At 52.1% G+C, this 23,612-nt stretch overlaps 2 protein-coding genes across 4 annotated transcripts in view; one reads left to right on the forward strand and one right to left on the reverse strand.

Moving 5' to 3' along the window:
• DNAJA3 (DnaJ heat shock protein family (Hsp40) member A3) overlaps positions 1-10,581 on the forward strand; it is a 32,630-nt gene extending 22,049 nt beyond the window's left edge. The window contains exons 8-12 of one of the 2 annotated variants that reach the window (XM_036826564.1): positions 1,261-1,389; positions 1,901-2,016; positions 2,778-2,875; positions 8,631-8,747; positions 9,356-10,581. In XM_036826564.1, the coding sequence (XP_036682459.1) occupies positions 1,261-1,389; positions 1,901-2,016; positions 2,778-2,875; positions 8,631-8,734 (447 nt within the window). In that variant the 3' untranslated portion in view covers positions 8,735-8,747; positions 9,356-10,581. The remainder of the gene's footprint in view (positions 1-1,260; positions 1,390-1,900; positions 2,017-2,777; positions 2,876-8,630; positions 8,748-9,355) is intronic. The other variant, XM_036826565.1, reaches the window with a different exon arrangement.
• Positions 10,582-13,063: 2,482 nt separating this feature from the next.
• Positions 13,064-22,985, reverse strand: NMRAL1 (NmrA like redox sensor 1). Of its 2 annotated transcripts, XM_036827437.1 has the most exons (6): positions 22,730-22,985; positions 22,461-22,534; positions 18,826-19,064; positions 15,922-16,171; positions 14,466-14,656; positions 13,064-13,371 (listed from the first exon to the last, which is right to left on the reverse strand). In XM_036827437.1, exons 2-6 carry the CDS (start codon positions 22,498-22,500, stop codon positions 13,192-13,194), a joined length of 900 nt encoding a protein of 299 aa, XP_036683332.1. In that variant the 5' UTR covers positions 22,501-22,534; positions 22,730-22,985; the 3' UTR covers positions 13,064-13,191. The 2 variants fall into 2 exon arrangements, with proteins under 2 accessions (XP_036683332.1, XP_036683331.1); XM_036827436.1 differs by lacking the exon at positions 22,730-22,985 and having other exon boundaries at positions 13,083-13,371; positions 22,461-22,719.
• Positions 22,986-23,612: the final 627 nt, after the last annotated feature.

Here is a 23,612-nt window from a genome sequence, read left to right on the forward strand (position 1 = left end):
TCATAAAAATACAGAAAACATCTCCTTGTATTTTTTATTTATGTATCGAATTGTTCATAGGGACAATAAGTGCCAAAGCTACAGTTTTACGTGCAATGTGCAGGGCAAACCCACTTTTCTGAGGTGAGGGAAACATGAGAGGAGGTGGCGCCTTCTGCCAGCGATTCCACCAGACATGTACCCGAGGAGGTGCAGTTCGCAGAGGCAGGGTGTGTGACAGCCTCATTAACAACAGCGAGACAGTGACAACAGCCTGCTGTCCTTGGAGAGGAGAATGGTGAGTGGTCTGCGCTGTGGGCCCAGGGCATCTCAGAGCAAGAGGCTCACGCTACACGTGTCAGCATGAGATGTCCTGAGACTTCTCAGTTACAAACAGGGAGAGAGCAGGTTGCAGGACGAGGGAAGGACGTCATCTGTGTAAAATTTTAAACCATGTGAGGTGGTGTTATGTATTCTTTAGGGACATGTAAACATGTAGGAAAAGTAAACAGATGCTTGTAGGAATGATACCTACTAAATTGGCCTGGTTACTCTGGAGGGGTGAGCTGGAGGTGGGGAGAAGTCACCTGTGTCCTAATGTTCTGTTACCTAAGCTGGGTTGTGGAAACACTGTGTGTTATTTACTTTGCTGGTTTACGTATATGTGAAATATTTCGTAATTTAAAACAAAGAAAAAAATAATGTAAAGGGTGAGTCTTCTAGACTGAGAAATCGAAGACAAAGGCAGCGGGCTGGAAGCCAATCTATAAGGAAGGCTTGGTAGAGAATTCAGATTGTTCCCAGCTGATAATAGAGAAGAAAAAAAGAAAGAAGAAATCAGTGGAAGGCAAAGAATGTGTTTGACACACAAAAAATTGTGCTTATAAAACCAGAATAATTCCAGTGTTGGCAGTGTGACTTGAAGGTAGTTTGTACCAAATGGCTCTTTGGAAAGTAAACCGTTTTCGCCTTTGTAGATTGTATTAGTCTGTGTTTCTTTATACTTTCCAATAAAGAAAGATTTTTTTTTTTTTAATGTTCAGAAGCTGATTTTACTTTTTTAACTTCCCTCAACAATTGAATAGCTTGATCTGAGATGACACTCTAGCGTTGCAGTGGAGTAAGAACCTGCCCTGTAACTCCCAGAGCCTGGGGGCATGGTCGCTTTGGTGAAAGTACATTCTCTCCCTGACACTGTGCTCTGAGCTGCTGAGATGCGTCTGTTGCCCGCTCTGCAGAACGACTTCTCTGAGCGTAACCCCCTCTCGTGCTTGGCTGTAGGTGCAGAAAAGCCCCGTGTTCCAGAGGGACGGCGCAGACATCCACTCCAACCTCTTCATTTCCATAGCTCAGGCCATTCTGGGAGGCACCGCCAGAGCTCAGGGCCTGTACGAGACCATCAACGTGGTGGTAAGAGGACAAGCGTGGCGTCGCCACCCTTGTACTTCCTTGTTCTTTTTTTCTGAAATGGGAAATGGCTGAGAATTGGCTGGAACCTGGGAACAGCCAGCCTGTCGGGGATTCGAGGAGACAAGCTGGGTGTGGGGGAGGAGGGAGGAGTGTTGGCCGTGCCTTGGGTGTGACTTGGCAGGGAAGGCAGCTCCCGGGCCATGTCCACTGCTGCCGGGCCGGGGAGCGGCCTCAGTAGCGCCCCAGTTGGCTCTGCCTCCTCCCAGGTCTCGCTCCCCGTGCTCCCTCACTCCTGCTCTGGGCTCGCCGCCCCAGACTCCCTGCCCTCAAGGCCGTCACAGGCTCTGCTTGGGATGGACCCGGCTTAGCCAGTTTCCGTGTGGTGTCTGGTGGGTTTGGTTTAGAAACCTGAATGGAGTTCTTTTCGGGAATAAGATTGTCTTCACGTAGTGAAATGTTTTCATTTGGGCAACTGGAAACCAAGGAAAACCAGAGATTCCTTTCTTTATAGATTCCCCCTGGGACTCAGTCAGACCAGAAGATTCGCATGAGCGGGAAGGGCATCCCCCGGGTTAACAGCTACGGCTATGGAGATCACTACATTCACATCAAGATCAGAGTTCCAAAGTAAGCGCCGCTCAGCTGTGGCGAGGCCCGCCCGATCTCTGCAGCTTTCAGCACTGGGCAGGAGCCGCTTGAGGGCTTCTTACCTGCTGAGTTGGTGCTGAGCGGCATGGTGGTTCAGTGCCGAGCCCGACTGCCCGGCCTGTGTGGCTCTGCTGCCATAAGCGCTGCGGCTTAGGCGGGTTACTTCTCCCTCTAAGTCACGTGTGTCCTGCCCGGGCGCTCCTTCTGAAAGTGGACGTAATACAAAAGCTCGACCTCGTTGAGTTGCTGGAAGATTAAAGAAATAACCCATAGGGAATGCTTAGCTATTGCTGCTGCTGTTGATTTTGTTATTATTGTTCTCAGGTTGCCTGCCATCTGGTGGGAGAGACCTATAACCAGATAGTGGTGGGTGATGTCTGTGGTGTCTGGGAGAAAAGTCCAAGCAGGGAGCTGTGGGCATCCGGAGCAGGGCATGCCAGACTCTGCTTGGGAGGACTGGGTTTCCAGCCCTCTCTTTAATTAGATCATTTCCATTTTGTTCCCCCCTGTAAACTATTTAGCATAGCCACAGTGGCAGTTGTTTAGAACAAGTTAGGGTAGTTCAGGAGGTTTATTTTACAGAAGCTTTGAGGGCGTGGGCTGTTGGGTTCAGGGTGTGTCCTGTGCCTGGGTTGCGGGTCTTGCATTTCCCACACACTGCGTGGGGACTGGCCGCGTCCACGTCCTTTAAAGAGCTGCCCAGAGGAAGCACTCTGACACTGACTGTGCTCGGTCCACAGGAGACTGACAAGCCGGCAGCAGAGCCTGATTCTGAGCTATGCTGAGGATGAGACTGACGTGGAGGGGACAGTGAACGGCGTCACCAACACAAGCACTGGTAAGGTGGCCCAGCGACCTGTGGGAGCCCCCAGCCCCTCGGAGGGTGGACGGTTCAGAAGCGTGTTGGGGTTTCCACTTGGGCAGAGCAGAGTAGAAAGAGGGGAGCTGAGGGCTAGGAACAGCGGGGGCAGCCGCGCTCCAGAGTAAAGCTGCTCCCCCTTCCTCTGCGCCTGTGCTGCTTGCCAAGGTTAGCAAGTTCCACGATGCTTCCTGCCAGGTAGCAGCTGTGTGTCTCAGAGGGCTGCTCTCCTGATTTCTATCCTTGGTTCTGCCACTTGCCATGTGACCTTGGGCACATCCCTACCTGAGATCACCTTGTAACCATTAAAGGAGAAGATGGGTTGGGAGGCTTAATGCATTCCTCTCCCAGAAAGCTTCTCCAGGATTTCAGAGTGTCCTGTAAACAACAGCTACTATAGCAATGAAGGACCGTGGTCACATTACCCCAAGTCTGCCTGTTCATAGCAGGCCTAAGTTCTGAATTCCTAGGGCAATGAAAAACAAAACACCTTATTTACCCTGAGCTTAAACATCATAGGCCCTCTGTAGAGTGGAGTTAAATATTGGTGATTTGATACCAAAATGCCCACAGGCAGAAGCTTTGGCCATGGGAACCTCGGCCACAGCCCTCCTCCCATGGGATGGGGGTGCTCTGCTGAGAAAACGCTGTTCTTTGTCGGTTGGGCCTCTGTTGGGGCCGGGACAGGCTGTGCCAAGGGTGAATTGGCTTCAGCTGCCCAACATGTTGCCTCCTCGTTGCATCATTTTGTTTTTGTCTGGGTCCTGGATCTGCCTCTCACCTTCTCAGAGCTTGAATGGCATTAGATCAGTGTATGGTCATTCAGAGCAGGTATCGGAGCAGGGGGTGTGGGCTTGGTCTTGCAGCCCCGGGGTAGGGGTGGGGGTCCCAGCGGCAGTAGCCTTTGCGTGGACTTGGCTGAGCTCCTGTTTTGTTTTTGTTTTTTGTGTTTTTTTTTTGCTGTGCCACGTGGCATGTGGGTTCTGAGTTCCCAGACCAGGGATCGAACCTGCACCCCCTGCATTGGAAGCGTGGAGTCTCAACCCCTGGACTGCCAGGGAGGTCCCCTGAGTTCCTTTTAAGTCCAGGGGACCAAGTCCTCCGTGAAAAAGCAGCTGCCACAAATCCTGTCTGTGGCCAACTAGGCACCAAGTGGGCACTTATTTTAGTGGTTTGGTTCATAGACTTTTTTCATATTTTCTGTTAATATCCCTTGAACTAAAAGGAAGTGGGAATGGTTGTTCCATGTAACTCTACTTATGCACCTCTAGCTTCTTCCTGAGTCCCAAATATTTCCGCAGTCATGGAGCATGTGAGATTTGTTCTGCAGCCAGCTCTCAGCTGTGCCCCCTCCCACATTGGGTACTCGAGGTCCACCTGGGCCTTGTTCACTCTATTTGAATGTCAGGTATTAGTCGTCACCAGTTGTTGTCTTCAGTCCCTTTCTGAGAGCTTAAATTGGGAGTTGATCATACAGTCAGCTTATGAGTGTTCTTAGAACCGTCATTACTTTCATGGTTCTTTGTCCTGTTAGCTCATTCCCTGTCCCCTTGTTCAGCCAGGATTTATTGGGACGCTCCTGTGTGCCAGACACTTTGCCAGTTCTTCCTTTAAATGTTTATTGACATAATTTTGCTGAGTATAGTGTAACTTTAACATAGGCATTGGATGCATTTGTGAAAAGTGTTTATAAAGTAAAATGCCGAATTATTATTTTTTCCACTTCTGTTGTCATTTCAGAATTGTATTCCAGTGGGAAATTTGGCTGCCAGACATAATTCTTTAAAAGGCGTTTAAGAATCTTAATAATGGCTTCAAAGAATGCATTGTCAGTCAGTCTGCTACCTGGGTGTGGTTAAGCCTCTTGTTACACTGTGAAGAAAGTTACCTTTGCAGTCCACGCGTGAAAACACACCAGTGTACAAAATTCCCCTCCTGTCAGCTTCCCTAAGGTGACTCCTATTTATTTAAGTAGAGCCTGAATCTCTTTTATTAAAGTTTTACTAGAAGCAGTTGCTTGCAGTCATCAGTGGTTCTTGGGCTAAAGTGTCACTTCTTTTTATAAATTTATTTATTTATTAATTTTTGGCTGTTTGGGTCTTCGTTTCTGTGCGAGGGCTTTCTCCAGTTGTGGCGAGCGGGGGCCACTCTTCATCGCGGTGCGCGGGCCTCTCACTGTCGCGGCCTCTCCCATTGCGGAGCACAGGCTCCAGACGCGCAGGCTCAGTAGTCGTGGCTCACGGGCTTAGTTGCTCCGCGGCATGTGGGATCTTCCCAGACCAGGGCTCGAACCCGCGTCCCCTGCATTGGCAGGCAGATTCTCAACCACTACGCCACCAGGGAAGCCCAGTGTCACTTCTTAATAGCCTCTAGAAGTGAGATAGTCATTGGAGACAGTCACTGCAGATACAAACAGATTCCTGGGTGTCTGCTTTCATTACGGGAAGGCATTTGGAATAGTTACAATTATGTAGGAAACTGACCTAAAGTTTTTGGTGGGTTTAGTATCCCTTGTTTACTTTTATTCCCTAAAGCCCCTGCTGAAAACCTTAATGTCTGACCCTGGCTTCATTCCCAGTCTGTGAAGCAGAAGACCGTAGTGAACTTGGGACCCTTAGTGCTCTCGGGGGCCTGGGGTGCTCTGAGCTTACCACGTGGCCTTTTGGGTTTAGAGACAGTGTGGCTCATTGTTTGTGTTTCTGGATCATCATTAATTCCTGTGACAACCCACGTACGTACACTTAGCTGTCGTGTAGGAGCCTGTTCCATAGCTCATTATTTGGGGATCCCACTGCGTTCTGTTCTCTGACAAGCTGACAGTTGACTGTAGAGCCCCTTTATCTAGGCAGGGTGGAGGCAAGAGGAAGATGAGGGAAAAGACATTTTAGTGGAACGAGGGGTGCTCCACTGGCTCAGTCTGTGCGTGTAGACGGCTCAGGGAGTCAGGCTGTGAGTGTAGACCCGCATCTCTACCTGTAGGGTGGGTCCAGTCCTCAGAAGTCATCCTGGAGTCCTGTTGGCTTCTGTTTCTTCACACAGATGGTCATTGAGCATTTGCCATGTGATAAGAAGCAATGCACAGAGAGACAGGGTCCCTGCCCCATCCAGCTTACAGTGTGAGCGGGGAGGACAGGGCAAGCACTGAACCCCCAAATAAGTGTTAGACCTTGCTTATAACACTAGGGGTTTGTGACTGTGGAGAAAAGTGGTACACATTCCCAGAATGAATGTTACCTGGTTATTCTTCACTTTGTAAAGAGCCATCAAACACTTTTGACTGGGAATCGCTGCCTGTAGGCCGGGAGCGTGTCCTCTTTGAATCCCCTGCACGTGCACAGTGCCTGTTAGCTGAGTTTACTTGAATTCATTTTCCTTCTGAGGGATGGAAACGTAACCCCTGCTCGGGCAAGCTGCGTGTGGTCTGATAGAGGAGCCCTGTGCCTCGGGTCCGGCCTCTGCCTGAGGTTGGCTGAGCAGCCCCTCCGCTCTGGTCACCTCCTGAAGGCGCGGACGGGAAACGCTCGTGCAGCGCCTGTGCAGCTGGAGGGGTCACGGGCATTTCCTGTTTATCCTAAGTGCAGGAATCATGTGCCAGCTTGTATCCTGTAATGAGGCCAGCAGGCACCTGAGTGCTCAGGACATCCTGTAAGGACACGTCCCTCCTCCCCTAGGCCAGAAAAGCGATGTAGGTATAGACTGCGTCATCCGTGTGCAGAGGCCCACAGTTTATCCCTGACTTTCGGTTCAGAATTTTAAATTCAGTGTTTAAATCCTTTGATGTCCCTGTCAGTAAGCCTTATTCCTGAAGGAGCCCACATTTAAAATAGAGATAAGAATGTGTTCTGGTGGCAGGGGATGAGAATTTCCAGATGTGTCTGTGTTCTGTTGTTTTATTTTTCGGTTCTGAATCATTAACCCGCTAACTAGGTATTTATTCTGGCTCTCCCAGACTTTGGCCAAACGCTGTGGCCCCGGGGCATGACTGCAGGGACAGCAGAGTGGGGGTGGGGGTGATGGTGGTCACTGAGTGTTTCTGTGCCCCATTGTGACTAATAGTTAAGAGCTTGGGTTCTGCTATCAGATGATTCAAGTCCCGGCTCTGCCATTTTTAGCTATAAAGCCTTAGGCAAATTTCTTCGCTTCTGAGCCTCAGTTGCCTCATCTATAAATTGGGGGTAATAGTAGCATCTACTTCATAGGGTTCTTCTGTGATTAAATGAGATCATGTGGATAAAGCATTTGGCATGATACCTGGCACATGTTAAAAGCTCCATCAGCAGCAGTAACTCACAGTGTGAGACACACACACACATGCACACACACACAGACTTGCCGTCCCCTCACCAAGGACATAACAAAATTCAGTACTTTTGCCTTGCCTTGCCTTGTCCAAGGAGGCCCAGGAAATTTCTGGTTTGTGGATTCCTTTGTGTCAGGAGAGTCCTTTTTCGTTACTTAAGTCTTTATGTAAGAAAAGGGGACGTGAAGGACTGAAGGAGGGCACACCTGGCCTTGTAACCTGTGGCCATGGATGCCTCTCGCAGGGGCCTGCCGCCGTGATTGTGCAGTGCCCGGGTCCTCACCTGGGGAGCCCTGGGCATCGGGCTTTTGTGGTTGCTCAGACCTCTGTCAGCACATTCTTGTTTGGGGCCACCGCTGTCTCTCTGAGGACATTCCTGACTTAGGAGAGCACGTCAGGTCCAGAGGACGGCCTGGGGGGCTGTACCCAGGACAACCTGCCCCACCCCTGCTGGGGGCCTGTTGCCCAGAGCTTTGGGCCTCTCACCAACAAAGGCGTCTTAGACTGAGATCTTGGGGACGTGACCATTTTGTACCCTCTATGCGCTGTACTTGATGTACATACATCTTCTAGCATGTTGAGATGTGCTAATTCTCCTAGCACAATGAAAAATATTGACTACAGTCCAGCTCATAACAAGTTGGCCCTCTGCCTCGTGGTTGGCAGGTCTTTAAAACGATGTGTTTGTGCAGCAGAATTGCTCTCAGTGGGCCCTCAAGAAACAGCAGATCAGCTTCCCTTTATCTGGAGCATTTGGAGCCAGATGCTTGCCCAGTGACACACAGGGTCCTCGGCTGCCGTTGTCATAGATGAGAAGTGCGCATGTCCTGGGATCCCCAGGTGTCCCGGAGACGGTTTGTGTGCACCGACGGGCTGTGGAAACTGGTCAGTTGGTCTTGGTGCATGTTCTTCACTTCTCAGAGCCGGTGAGCGAGAGCCTGGACTTTGGCGTCTGACTGCTTGGGTCTCATCTCGGGCCTCCTGCCTGCTTACTGGCTCTGTGACCTTGGGCATGCCACCTAACCCCTTTGTGCCTCTGGTTTTTGGTTTTTTCATCTGTGGCATTTACTTGTAAGGTTAGCCTGAGGATTGAATGAGCTAATGTGGATGCTGTGTGGCCTGGCCCAGAAGACATCTGGCACTTGGCTCTATTTCTATTATGGTTGTTAAGGTAGAGACAGCTCCTTTTTGTCCCTTTCTATTTCTTATCTTCCTCTCGAGGGCCAGTGACTCGAGCAGTTGATATGCTCTGAAGTGCTGAGTCATCTGACAGGCGGGGCAGCCCCGGCCAACCGGGGTGCAGCCCCCTCTCCTCTCCGGGTGGCGCTTGGTGGCTCCTTGAGTGGCGAGCCCTGGGTGGCCAGGCGGGGCCTGGGATGGGACACATGGAGGTGTGCGCCCTTGACCCCAGTTCTCTCTGCTGTTTGTGCCCAGGTGGCAGCACCATGGATAGCTCCGCAGGAGGCAAGGCTAGGCCTGAGGCTGGGGAGGACAAGGAGGGATTCCTTTCCAAACTTAAGAAAATGTTTACCTCCTGATATCCTAGCCGAGGTAGGAAAACCCCTGAGGTTCCTCCCCTTTTCGTTCCCCTCTGTGAACTAATCCCTGTTTTCTGTCACTTTAACCAGTATCGTCCCCCCACACCCAGAGTTGAAGAGGTTCCAGTCTCAGGCGTGGTGTGTCTGGCTCCCCTCAGAGCCAAGCCTCAGCTCGCGGGGAGTCAGCCGGTAGTGCAGGGCCGAACCACAGATAGTAGCCGCTTCTGCGGCTCCACTTCTGGAGAGGTTGCTGCCTCCCAGCCCTCCTTCCACCAGCTCCTGGGGGCTCTGCGTCCTGCCGTGGTGAGGACCAGGTTGCCCACGGTCACAGAGGGCAAGTCATAGCAGAGCCAGGCCTAGAACTCAGATCTCCCCAATCCCCGCCCTGTCCTGCCTGGGAGGCGCGGGGAGGTGTCAACCTTGGTTAGGGCTGGGGTGGGGGGCACTGCCAGGAGTCCTGCTTGCTCACTGTGGTGTCTCGGGACTCACTTCTTACTTGTGCTGGTCCCTGGTGGCTGGGGCTCCTGGTGCAGCTCCTTGCCAGGGATGACAGAAGCTCACCAACAGGGCGTGTTCTTCCTGCGATGCCAGTGAAACGTAACTGTTTGTGTCTTGGCTCAGGAAAACGGTCCACTGGAAACTAGGCCGGGAGCAGCAGCCCCTCCTTGTGGCCAGGGCATCTCAGTTGCAGGAGGATTCCACACAGCAGCGCCGAGCCCCTGCCTGCAGAGGCCCTCTGGACCACCTTGGAAACAGCAACATCATGTGACAGTGCACCTCTCCATGAAAGGGTCATGGTGGACAGCCCCTGGGCAGTGAGGCGTGGCAGGTCTAAGGGCTGGTAGTTTCCTATCCATGAGTAGGTAACTTGGCCTCTTCTGGCTCCGGCAGAGTCAGACAGCTGGACATTTCTTGCAGAGCTAAAACTCTGATTTGGAATCAAATGTGGTTAAAGAATTAAAGGCCATGCTTACAGCTTAAAAATGAAGCCTTAAGCTGCACCGAGTTGTGAAGTGATTAATTTCCCTCTCAGCAAACCTCTGGAGGTTCCAGAATGAGTCTTTCCTGACAGGGTTGTCTTTTCCAGGAACCTGGGGCATGCACGCCCCACTGGTGTCATCCACCCCTCAGCAGGGGCATCCCCTGCTAGAGTTTGTTTTAATTCCAAAAGGTACCAAGCAGCTGGAACGTGGGGGCCTTGGGGGCCCAGGGTGACACATATGAAGACAGTCCCTGGAGATGCTACTCTTGTTCACATGGGCCATGATCTCTGTCAGGATGGATAGTCCTTCCTCCCACCCCACTTGGGGTGGCCCCTTGTCCCCCGACGGTTGAGTTCTGTTGTTCTAAGCCGGGTGTGAGTGGAGCTCCTGCCCTTCTGCTGGACCACAGCCAGCCGTGGCCTGGGGCCGACTAACGGCCTCTTAACCCGGAGCCCTGCCCTGCTGCCTGCCAGGGCCTTGGTTCTCACCACTCACAGTTGACCTCTGTTTTCAGAAGTGTGTTTAAATTATTCAGTGCTAAGAATCATCGTCTTTTCCTGATAAATGTTTGTTCAGAAAAGGAGAGCACAGTCTCAGCAGTTGAAGGCTCTCCACCATCCAGCCAAAGCAAAACACTGTTTCCCCAGCCTTGGCTCGTAGGATGTGTGGGTTCCATTGTGTTTCCAGATCCCCCAGCTGTGGTAAGACAGGTTAATGGAGAACACTTCTGATTAGTTCCCTTTTTGCTTTCCTTCATAATTTACTAAAATAAAGCATCTACTAGTGTTTGCTCTAGGAATGTAAAATGATTCTGTATCAATGTAAATAAGATTATCTACCGCAAAGAGATATTTAAAACCTAAATTGTCGTCATTTCTTCTTTGAAAGAGTTCAGACAGCTTTCAGCAGGTGGCCCAGCAGGGGGTTACTGGTGGTCACCTGCCAGTCAGGCCACCCCACGTCTCTGCTGGCCTTCCTGGGGCGGCTAGAGGTGGCTGTCCTAGTCCTTGGAGTCACGTGCGCCAAGGGACGGGTGGCGCTCTGACAGGCGCTCACCCTCTCCAGCCCAGATCCCAGAGTGGGGAGGGTGCTGATCTGACGAATGTTCTAGGGCTCGGCATGTAGCTTTTTCTTTGGGAGCCTGCGATTTGAGAGACGTGCAGTGTGGCCTGCTTAGGTCCCTACACGTCACCACCTCCCTCACTAGATTTTTTTTTCCTCCATTATTTTCAGAGGAATATTAAGGTATTTTTTTGTGTTGCAGTGTTAGTCTGGGCTGTCTCACAGAAGCCCAGGTGCTGTCGTGGCTGGAGTGGGCCCCGAGCACATAGCTCTGCCCCACTCTGGGTTCTGGGCTGAGCAGGTTGAGGCGTGAGGGCACTTGCTGGGTTGGGTGAAGAGGCTGGGAATACCTGTTGGGTGAGAAAGGGGCTCAGTGACTTCCTACCAATTTCCAAACTTGTCCTTCATTGAACAGAAGTTTGTCAAGCGCCTGCTGTGGACTCAGTATGGGCCTGGAAGGATCCTAGACCCTGGGGTGTGGCGGTGGGGAGCTAGATGGTTTCTCTCGTGATAGCTTAGGTTTTCTTCCTGGAGAAGCCAACCGAAGTCCCACTCCTGGCCTGTCTTCTGAAAGCAGAAGCCTAGACTTTGAAAGGGAAAAGTGGATTTTCTTTCTAGCGAGACATCTTCATTGCTGTACTGAGGCGTCCTTCCCTCAGATGGTCAGAAGGTGGCGGGGCAACATCTGTAGAATCAAGCCCCACTCAAGGCCTGGACTGGATTTGGTTTATTCCCACAGCTGGATCCTGAGATGTGTCTCCAGATAACTTTGCAGCCAGAGGTGGGGCTGGAGCATGAGGTGAGGTATTTAAAAATACAAAAGAGTATCTCCAGGTCCCTGAGCCTCTGGGGATCAAGAGGCGAGGTAGATGGTGTGAGCATTTGCTGAAATGTTTGGAGCATGGACAAGGGAAGGCACTGGAGGCTCGCCAGGCCTGACCATGTGGGCCCAGGGGAGTCAGACACTGCTTCGCACAAATGCACTCACGTTGCCTTCACAACAGCCTGGCCAGGGGGCACCGGGTGAGCAAACAGACCCGAGAGGCTCGGCGACGTGTCCATGGCCTGCTGCTTGTGGATGAGGAGCGGCTGGAGCCTGGCATCAGCTCCCTGCAGCTCGCCCTGGACCTGGACCTGGACCTGGACCTGGCACAGCAGGCTCTCCCCAGGCTTGGTACTGGCCAAGGGCTGCTCCAGTATCTCGGCACGGTGAGTCGCAGCCCTAGCAGGTGAGTTTCCCACGCAGGGGCCTGGGGGACTTGGGCATCACAGGGCTGGACACAGATGACCTCTCATGTTCTCTTGCTGATATGGGTGGGCTTGGAAGCCCATGTCATCACGTCCTTTTCCTCCTACCCTGCCTGGGAGGCTGCTCCCCTCAGACGGCAAGCTGTCTCTGTCCCACTAAAGTGGGCCCCTCCTCCAGTGTTCCTCGTTCCTCCTGCTCTCTGCAGCCCTGTGTCAGTCTGCAGTCATTCTGCAGATTTGTATCTGGCTCTCCTGCTAAACCAGGCTCAAGGCAGGGCGCATACTTTTCTGGTGAACATTGTATTTAGGGCCCAGCTTACACTGGTAGGTTGTCAAAGAAGTGCTTTTTCAATGACTCAGTTAATGAACGGATCGAATGAGTTTGGCTGACCTGCTCCCCTTTCAATGCCTCTGCGGGTTCTGAGGCTGAGGCGGGGTAGTACAGACGCTGGTGGAGGTTTCACAAGTCCATGGAGACACTGGTCAGCCCGCCGGATGTGTCCTCTGGGCCTTCATTTCTCTTCTCTAAAGCGAGCGGGAGATGGAAACCGTCCAAATGCCTGGGGAGCCCAACCCGCCAAGCAGGGCTGGGTGGTTATTTCCCTGGTTTCCCTTCCCAGCCTTTGCTGTGGGTGGCGTCACCTTTTCTCAGCAGTGTCCAAGTCTTATATGACCTGGGGTCCACAGAACTGCCACGTTCCTTCAAGGGTTTCTTTCCAGCCTGTTTTGCGATCACCCACGTCTCGAGGCCTCTGCACCCGGGGGCCCAGGAGGCAGGAAAAGAGAGAGGGAGAAGGGGCCGGTCTTCCTGCCCTAAAACTCAAAGAAGGAACACGTGGGTGGCTGCACTCACGTTCTGGAGAGGAACGGCGTGTGTGCAGGGGTGTCAAACATTGCTCCTGGCTGGCGGGGGTGGGGGTGGGGTCCTCTCAGCACCCCCAACTTGACTGGGCCCCCCACCACTTTATGCTCCCTGTTGGAACTTTCATGTCCTCAGGCAGCTGCCACCCCAACCCCAGTCCCTGAAACAAAGCACTTTTCTTTTGGAAGCCATCTGTGAGAACAATGGCCTTTATTTAAAAAATAAACTTTCTTGTAACACGAGAAAGGATCACTGTGACTGCACCTCCTGTCCCCCCAGATGGGGCTGAGAGGTGGGCAGGGTCACAGTCCTGCGAAGTCCCCTTTGTGCTGCTCCAGCCACTGGTCCAGCGTCCTGGCCTTGGGGTTGAGCCTCAGGCTCAGTTCGATGTTGCGGTCGGGTTTCAGGGCATAGAAACGGAACATGTTGGCCAGGTCCTGGGCGCCGGGGAAGCCAAGCTTCTCGTAGTCCTCGGGGCTTATCTGGAAGCAGAGGGGAGTCTCTTAGGGTCGATCGGCATCTGCAGCACCCTGACCACGCTGTTGACACCTCAGTTCCTACCCTGATCCCCACTAAGTTCACCTGAAAACCAGTCTATTATAAAGATGAAACGTCAAAAACCACTGTTCTAGGGCAATTTAAATCCTGTTCTTCCAAGATCACGAGATGAAAACTCAGTCCTTTCCAAATCAGAACTATGCTTATGTCACTTCTTGCTCAAAAAACCAAAGTTGTTCCCCTTTCCTGACCAAACTGAATCTTAACTCCTCAGCTTCCAAATCCTCCATGACTGCCTCAGGCTTTCTTTGTTTAAAGAGCAATACGCAACCATTTAGTGCATGCTTTCTAGTGCATTCATTGTGCCAAGGGAGCGTTTACAGCAATTGTTCCATTCAATCCTCACAGCAGCCCGAGGAGGGGGATACTCTCCATACACCCACTTTACAGATGAGGAAACTGAGGCAGAGAGGGGTCAGGGGCTGGGCCTCCAGTCACACAGGGGTGGGTGTTAAGGGCTGGGAGCAAGATCTGAGTCCAAGGTCTGACTGGCCCAAAATGCGTCCTGCCGTGGCCTCTCCCCCATCATTGCTCTGCTTGGGTCTGGGGGGGGGCTCTACAGGTGGTTTTTGTCATTTAATGACTTGGAGTAGCCCAGATTTTCATAATGAGAAACAAGAAACAAGGCACCTGGGGGTCTGGACAGGAAGACAGAGTAGGCATGGGGAGGAGGGGACTGTGCCAGGCCAAGAAGGGGGGACCAGGATGGGGGCCTACTCCGGCCTCCTTCCCCTCCCCGAGAGGAGCCCAAGACACCCTGCGTTTTCCCTCCTTGCTTTGGCCCCTACTGTCCCCTCTTCCTGGAACCCTTCCTTGCCACTTGATCAACTGACAAAACCAGAAGTTTCACTCAGCGGCCACACCTGGCTCCTAAGAACAGCACGACATAAATGTTCACAGTGAGAATGAATTTGGCTTTACGTTGCTCAGAGCGCTGGGGCAGCTCTAGATGCCCCTTCCCTTCTACCCGCAAAGCCCCTCTGACCACGGCTGCCAAGTCCCAGCCTGGGCCCTCCACCTTGGCATCTCGCACGGTCTTCCTGGTGTGCCTGGAGAGCAAGGCGGCGTACTCCTCCACCGTGTGCCTGCAGGTGCTGAGCCCGATGTTCCGGCCGATGTAGTCTTCGGGCATCTTCAGCAGGCTGAGCACCACGGGGCCCAGGTCGGACACAGACATGCCGTCCATGGGCACGTCACCCATGGGCAAGCCTGGGAGGGAGAGAGGGACATGCTGGCATGCATCTCTGAGGGGTCGGTCCCCACCGGCCAGTCGACTGGATGTGTGCACAGGCCAGCACCTGGCACGAGGCAGACACCCATGGTGCCAGCAGGAGAAATGAGTCAGGAAATGGGACACGATCGAGCTCTGCCACCCGGCAGGCCATTCAAACCCTGGGAGCCCGGCTGTGCCCTTCCCAAGGCGGGGAGAACCCTGGGCCTGCCGCCCCTCTCAGGCCTGAGACGGGAACAAGGGGAAGGAGAGGAAGGGGCTTTGATAGGCACCTCTGAGAACGGGAGCTCCCAGCGTTCAGGCCCCCGTACACTTCGTCAAACCTAAATCTCTGATAGGGATGCCTGTGGTGGGGGGTGCTCCAAACACCAGCTCCACCGGCAGGAATGCTTGGTCAGCTGAGGCCAGGGCTGACCCCAGAGCAGCATGACGGGTGGTGATAAACATGTTAAATTAACGAGTGACTCCACCTGCCGAGGTATGGTCTTGGGGATGGAGAGGCAGAGCTGTGTCCTGATGAGGCACCTGGAGCGCTCGGGCCCTGCCCTATAAAATTTCCGTGGCTGCCCATTCAGACGGCCTGGGGAGCCTGTGGGGGTGGAGCCTGTTCCAACTTACAGATGGAACACAGGTGAATCTCTAATTACAGCTTTTGCAAACTGTAAAGGGAGATGCCGGTGCGCCAACACAAGGACGAGACTGCTCACCAGCAGGCAGGACCCAAGCGAGGGTGAGCGGCGTTCACGCAGAGGTGAGGGGCTGGGAGGGCTCAGACCCCTCCTGCTCCGCCTGCTGAGCCACCTGCATTAACCCACTGCCCCGCCAGCAGGACACAGGTCGTACGTGGTTCCCTCCAGGCTGTTTACAGATTTGCAAACAGATGTTGAGAAGAAAGTGCTTTCCTACTTCAGGAAATCCACAATTGGACCTCGCCTTCCAAATCCTCTCCTTATTTGTGAAGCGGTAACGATAAGCACACTCTCTCCGTAAAGCTCTCCGACAGACAAAGCACTGCATCCCCAGACTCGGCAGATTTTCCCATGGCCCCGGGGAAGTCCGAGTCACACCCATCTCACGGGACAGGACGCAGAGGCCCAGCATGGTCACACGCGTTGCTCGCAGTCACAGCCTAACGTGAGCGAGCCAGAGCTTGGACCCAGAGCCCTCTGAGGACAAGCCCAGTGGGCCACCATGGCTCCACACGGTGAGAGGAGACGCCCGAGGAAGCAGGGAGGGCACTCACTCAGCAAGTAGCTCTTTCCATCTGGGGCTTTCTGGGGCAGGAAGAAGGAGAGGAGGTTCTCGAAATAGCAGGGCAGCCGCACGCTGGTCATGGGGACACCAATGTCCCGGAAATATTCCTCTACCTCCCCTTTGCCGTCAAAGTGTCCCGCTGCCAGTCTCCCTGCTGTCAGCTTCTTGATGTTCTCCAGGCCACTGTAGACCACGTAGTGCAGTCCCAGGCGCTTGGCCAGATCGGCCAGCAGCTTTCCCTGGTGGGCAGGGAAGGAGAAACCACAAAGCTCAGAGGGAGGATGTGTGTCCCCATCACGGCACTGGCTCTCCCACCCCAGAGGCCACTGTGCCCGGTGCCAAGAGCCCTCTGATAAGGCTCCCTCTTCCGTGTGCGGCTCACAGGGCGCCACACGCTCTGCCACGGGATTATAAGCTTCCCACCACCCGCATAGCCTTAGCGCCCCTTCTCTAGATCATCTGGGTCGTTCCACCTTCCAGTGTGCTGGACTGCGGCGCACCATGTGCCACCTGGGAAGGTGCGCACAGAGGCTTCCCGCCTCTGCCTGCTCTCAGAGAGCATCTTGTCCCCATGCTGGGCCGTCTTCCTGGGAGAGCCCCAACCATCCCCTAGGGGAGTGCTACGGCTCAGCAGTTAAGCACACAACACACACCACCTGGGTTCTGGACCAGCTCTGCAGCACACTGGCTGTGCCATCCAGGACAAGGGGTCTGTTTTGGCCTTGTCGGTTAAATGGGGACAGAAACACGACCTGCTGCACAAGGCTGTGTAGGGCGCTGGATGGTGGCCTCCCAAAATATATGTCCACGTCCCAAACCCCAGAACCTGTGAATGTCACATCATTTGGAAAAAGATCTCTGCAGATATTTTTGTTAAGGAACTTGAGACGAGATCATCCTGGATTACCCTCATGGGCCCTCAACCCAATGACGAGTGTCCTTATGAGAGATGGAAGAGGAGACACAGAGAAGAGGAGAGGCCTTGTGTAAACAGAAGCAGAGCCCGGAGTGATGTGGCCTCACGGAGAGCTGGTACCACTGGGCGCCGGAAGAGGCAAGAATTGGAACCTCCCTTGGAGCCTCCAGACAGGGCAGGGTCAACACCTTGCTGTTGGACTCCTGGCCTCCAGAATGGGGAGAGAATAAATTCCTGTTGTTTTAAGCCACCTGGCTTGGGGTCATTTGTTATGGCTCAGGAGGTCAGGTTGACGAGATCTGCGTGAACCAGAAAAGCTGTCTCTGTCCACTCTCTGAGATGGGCTTCCATGTAAGACTGCAACTGAAGAAAGGCTCAGGGCTAAAAACAAGTTTGGAGACCAGTGGTCCGGTCCAGTCTCCCTTTACTGTACACGGGAGGAAAGACAGACCAGTGCAGGGAAGTCACGTCCACAGCCGCAACGGTGGGGAGCTGTGGACGAGGCAAGACTGAAAGCCGACAGGCACGGGTCTCAGCCCAGTGCCTTTGCTGTGGCACCAGTCATACCTTCCACAAATACCTGAGTGCCTGCTACGTGACAGGCCCACCGCAAGTGTCCCCACCTTCCAAGAGACTTTAAAAAGATGCATGTTTGTCTCACATCCCTCCCCCCACCACCTGGGCTCAATAACCACCCAACCAGAGAGAAGCTGGGTGGAAAACAGAATAAAGAGAAACAGAAAACATCTGAAAGGGGACATCGAGGACTTTTTGGAATGATGAAGATGTATTATATTTTGATTAGAATGGTAGTTACATGGGTATATTTATTTTCAAATTTCATTAAATTGTACAATTAAAAAGTTTACTTTTTATTTATTTATTTATTTATTTTTGGCTGCACTGGGTCTTCGCTGCTGTGTGTGGGCTTTCTCTAGTTGCGGAGAGCGGGGGCTACCCTTTGTTGCGGTGCACAGGCTTCTCATTGCGGTGGCTCCTCTTGTTGCGGAGCACGGGCTCTAGGTGCACGGGCTTCAGTAGTTGTGGCATGCGGGCTCAGTAGTTGTGCTTGCGGGCTCTAGAGCGCAGGCTCAGTCGTTGTGGTGCACGGGCTTAGTTGCTCTGTGGCATGTGGGATCTTCCTGGCCCAGGGCTCAAACCCACGTTCCCTGCATTGGCAGGCAGATTCTTAACCACTGCACCACCAGGGAAGTCCCTACATTTGATTTTAAGAAAATTATGGGTCAATAGAGTTTTTTAGAAAGTGTAAAGAGTCACTGGATGACACAAAGCAGATTGTGGTTGCCTGGGGCTGAGGAAGGGAGGAATGGGGAGTGACCACTACCAGGTATGGTGTTTCTTTTGGGGTGGTGAAATGTTCTGGAATTAGGTAGTGATAATGGCTGCACAACTTTGTGAATGTTAAAAACCACTGAATTGTACACTTTAAAAGGGGGAACAGGGACTTCCTTGGTGGTCCAGTGGTTAAGAATGAGCCTTCCAATGCAGGGGACGCGGGTTCGATGCCTGGTTGGGGAACTAAGATCCCACATGTCACGGGGCAACTAAGCCCGTGCCTCAACTACTGAGCTGGTGAACCAGAATTAGAGAGAAGCCCACGTGCTGCAACAAAAGATGCCGTGTGCCGCAACTAAGACCTGACACAGCCAAAAATAAATAAATATTTTAAAAATAGTAATAAAAGCTTTAAAAACAAAAGGGTGAACAGTACGGTACATGAATGATGTCTAAAAAACGTCATCGGATGAGGAAGCGGCCACCTTTTGCCCTCATCAAAGTCTAGGAGGGCTGCATAGAAGAGGAGGGGAAAGGCCTGCAGTGTCAGTGGTCAGGCAGGGGTCAGCCCCTCTCTGGCAAGTCGGAGCTGCCCCGCAAGGGCAAGCAGAGACCTGGGAGCGCCTTTGAAGATGGCCTGCTCCTGCCCTGGCTTCCCCACACCCTCCCGCCTGCCCTTACCTGCTTGACCTCCTGCTCCTGGCTGCAGTTCTCCCAGTAGTTGGTCACGATGAAGGTGGCGTGAGCCCCGATCAGGGCCAGCTCCATGCTGGCCTCATCATCCTGGTCTCCCTGCACTACTTCTGCACCTTGCAGCCTCAGCTCCTTCGCTGCCCTCTGCCCAGGGTCCCGGGTCACCACTCGGACCCTGAATGTCCCATCTTCCAGGAGTGTCCGGGCCACTGAGCCCCCCTGGGCACCTGCAGAGAGTCAGAAAGACCCGCAGGGTGGGACCAGCCTGGGAGCCTGCCAAGGGTGAGGCCCTGCAGGGAATCCTCCACCACAGCAACACACCTGGCACTTTTCACCTGTGATTCCCACTGTTTTGCCTCACAGTCTTTTAACTAATAGCTTCATTGAGATAGAATTCACTTACCGTAACATTCATCCTTTTTTAAAATTTTTTTAAATACAATTTTAAAACAAATTATTTATTTATTTTTGGCTGTGTTGGGTCTTCGTTGCTACATGCAGGCTTTCTCTAGTTGCGGCGAGTGGGGGCTACTCTTTGTTGCAGTGCACGGGCTTCTCATTGCGGTGGCTTCTCTTGTTGCAGAGCACGGGCTCTAGGCGCATGGGTTTCAGTAGTTGTGGCACACGGGCTCAGTAGTTGTGGCTCACAGGCTCTAGGGTGCAGGCTCAGTAGTTGTGGCACACCGGCTTAGTTGCTCCGCAGCATGTGGGATTTTCCTGGACCAGGGCTCGAACCCGTGTCCCCTGCATTGGCAGATTCTTAACCACTGTGCCACCAGGGAAGCCCACATTCACCCTTTTAAAGTGTACAGTGCAGCAGCTTTTAGTACATTCAGAGTGTGCAACCATCATTGCAGTCAATTTTAGAACATTTTCATCACCTCAAAAAAGAAAGTCCGTACCCATCAGCAGTCACTCCCCATTTTCCCCTCCCCTTCAGCCCCTGGCAACCACTAATCTACTCTCTGTCTCTACGGATTTCCCTATTTTGGACACTTCACATAAATGGAGTCACACAATATGTGGTGTTTTGTGTCTGGCTTCTCTCACTTATGTTTTCAAGGTTCATCCATGTTTTAGCAGTCATCACACTTACACCTTTTACAAAAATTTTAAAATGTATTATGAAATATTTTTTTAATATTTATTTATTTATTTTGGCTGTGCCAGGTCTTAGTTGCGGCATGCGGGTTCTTTAGTTGCAGCATGCATGTGGAATCTAGTTCCCTGACCAGGGATCGAACCCAGGCCCTCTGCATTGGGAGCGTGGAGTCTTAGCCACTGGACCACCAGGGAAGTCCCTATTATGAAATATTTACCACATACAAAAAAGGGATACTAACACCCATGCGCCTACCACTTAGCTTAAGAAATAAAGTATCATCTATACCTTAAAAAGAAGACTGAGGGGAATTCCCTGGTGGTCCAGTGGCTAGGGCTCTGCACTCTCACTGTTGAGGGCCTGGGTTCGATCCCTGGTCGGGGAACTAAGATCCCACAAGCTCCGCGGCACAGCCAAAAAAGAAAAAAAAAAAAAAAGAGAGAAAATTATTAAAATCATCAAAAGGAAGAAAATAAAAATCATCCATAAATATATGTATAAGAACACTGGCTGCAAATAAATAAATAAATCCACTTCTTACCAATAAAAAAAAAAAGAACATTGGCTGCAGTATTATTATCCATAGTGGAAGTTTATAGACAACCTAGATGTCCTTTGGTAAGAACTTGGCTAAATAAGTGATAAATCCATACAAAAGTGATTAAAAAGAATGTGGCAGGGCTTCCCTGGTGGCGCAGTGGCTAAGAATCTGCCTGCCAGTGCAGGGGACACGGGTTCGAGCCCTAGTCCGGGAAGATCCCACATGCCACGGAGCAACTAAGCCCGTGCGCCACAACTACTGAGCCTGTGCTCTAGAGCCCGCGATCCACAACTACTGAAGCCCGCGTGCCTAGAGCCCATGCTCCGCAACAAGAGAAGCCACCGCAATGAGAAGCCTGTGCACTGCAACGAAGAGTAGCCCCCTCTCGCTGCAACTAGAGAAGGCCCGCAGTCAGCAACAAAGACCCAACGCAGCCAAAAATAAATAAAAATAAAAATAAATTTACAAAAAAAAAAAAAAGAATGTAGCAGATCTGTATGCATGACTTATGTGACCACAACGTGTCCTAGAGTGGAAAAGGCAACCTGAAGAACTACAACTACCCTCATACAGTACTGGTGGGAATGTAAAGTGGTACAGTCACTTTGGAAAAGTCTGGCAGTTCCTCAAAATGCTAAACACGGTCACCATATGATCCAGCAATTCCATTCCTAGGTATAGTCCCAAGAAAATTAAAAACATATGTCCACACAACAACTTGTATGTGAAGGTTCACAGCAGCATTATTCACAATAACCAAAAGGTGGAAACAAATCAAATGTCCATAATGGATGACGGATAAACACAATGTGGTATAGCCATATAATGGAATATTCTTCAGCCATAAAAAGGAATGAAGTACAGATTCATGCTACAATGTGGATGAACCTGGAAAACGATGCTCAGTGAAAGAAGCCAGACACAAAAGGCCATGTACTGTATGATTTCATTTATATGAAATGTCCAGAATGGGCAAATCTTTAGACAATAGACTGCCAGTTTCCAGGGGCTGGGGAAATGGGGAGTGACTGCTAGTGGGTATGGGTTTTTTGGGGGGGTGATGAAATGTTCTAAAACTGATTGTGGTGAGGGTCACAGAGCTCTGTGAATATACTAGAAACCAGTGAATTAAACACTTTAAACACGTGAAGTGTATGGTATGTGATTTATACCTCAATAAAGCTGTTATCTATTTTTAAAGTACATACAGGAAAGAAAAAAACAGGTGGGGTAAAAATAAAACACTCCCATTTAAAAAACAGTATCTTTATATACCTAATTTGTCCGGAAGGATACTCAAGAAACTTGACAACAGTGATGGATGGGGTTTCGGGGACAGAGGTGGGAGGGAGACTTAATTTTGATATTATGTGCAATCACCTGTTATTCAAAGCTAAGTAATTTTTTTTTTTTTTATAAATCTGTTGGTTTGTTTTTTTTTTAAAGTTATACAATTTTTATTTATTTATTTATTTATTTATGGCTGTGTTGGGTCTTCGTTTCTGTGCGAGGGCTTTCTCTAGTTGCCGCAAGTGGGGGCCACTCTTCATCGCGGTGCGCGGACCTCTCATTATCCCGGCCTCTCTTTTTGCGGAGCACAGGCTCCAGACGCGCAGGCTCAGTAACTGGCTCACGGGCCTAGTTGCTCCGCGGCATGTGGGATCTTCCCAGACCAGGGTTCGAACCCGTGTCCCCTGCATTGGCAGGCAGATTCTCAACCACTGCGCCACGAGGGAAGCCCCCTAAGTAATTTTTTAAAAAAATTAAAAGGGAATCAGCGCTCAGGTCCTGCCCCACGGCCCCACCCTGAGTCAGGGGTCCCAGCCATCTCATCGCTCCCTCCAGGACCCCGGGGACGTCTTCTGGAGCTGAGGGGCGGGAGCCCAGGCTCTGCGGGGTCGGACCGGCATGACCCCTGCCCTGGGCTGGCCTTGGTGAGGGGTCCTGCGCCTCGGGGCCTCCGTTTGGGGTTTCGCTTACCTGTGGCTCCAAATACGACCACCAGTTTCTTGTCTGCCATGAGGCCGGGCGCCGGAAATGCAGTCCGGAGAGGTCTGAGGGCCGTGAGAGGCGCAGAGTCGGTGAAGGGGCCGGGGGTGCCTGCCCGGAACGACCCCGCGCGCGCCGGGTAGGACCAAGGGGGCGGTCCGGCCGGGAGAGGTCGGGACCCCGCGACCCCCGCCCCCTCGGGCCCGACCCCCCCGGGTCCTACCCGCACCCGCCGCCCGGGTCCCCGAGGTCGGCTATACCTCCTAGCCGCTGCCTACGTGGGAAACGGTCCGGGAAATAGGGACCCCCGGTTTTGCAGCCGAGTCCACCGCCGAGGGGAGGGATGGAAGCCTGCGAGCGGCGCCGCCCCCCGCCCCCAGCTCCAGCTGCAACCTGGCAAAGTCACCCCTTCCCGGCCACCCTGCGTGAAGGGACCCCAGGCTGGGCTGCTTCCGAATCCCAGCCGTCTGGGCCCTGACTCTGCGCGGAGCTGACCCGCCACCCCCCTCCGCGGACACAGATGGTTCGTCCCGCCTCCGCCTAGACTCAGCGGCCGGTGAGGACCAGCCAGCCCCAGGCCTGCGTAAACCGAATTTGTGTAAATCGGATCTGACCGAAATGTACACGCCGAGGGCTGCTTAGCGGGATGCTGGGGGTGATGACTGTGCGAAGCAAAAATAAATACATAAACACATAATAAATAAATAAAATTTTATCTTGCATGAGCATCTGAACTTCGATATACGGGTGTCATCCAAAGACAAATAAATCTATATCTGTGAGTCTTAACACCCAAGGCTCTGTTTGAGTTCTTGTATGCCTGACTCACGTTTGAGGTTGCTACTACTTGCCCGTTTTGAATTCTATTTAAGAGGAAAGAGATCTCTCTCTCTCTCTCTCTCTCTTTTTTTTTTTTTTTTTTTTTCTTTTTTGGCCGCAGGCAGCGTCATGTGGGATCCTAGTTCCCCGACCAGGCATTGAACCGTGCCTCTGCAATGGAAGCGGGGACCGCCAGGGAAGCCCCCAGAAAAGAGATTTCTTTGTGTTCAACTAAAACTCAAAAATGGCCCTCTCACTCCTCTTCGGAAATTTATTGCTGACTGGATAAAAGCATTCAATTTTTTCCTTTCATTCATTCCAAAA

This window comes from Balaenoptera musculus, chromosome 15 (assembly GCF_009873245.2).
Source record: "Balaenoptera musculus isolate JJ_BM4_2016_0621 chromosome 15, mBalMus1.pri.v3, whole genome shotgun sequence".
Taxonomy (NCBI): Eukaryota; Metazoa; Chordata; class Mammalia; order Artiodactyla; family Balaenopteridae; genus Balaenoptera; species Balaenoptera musculus.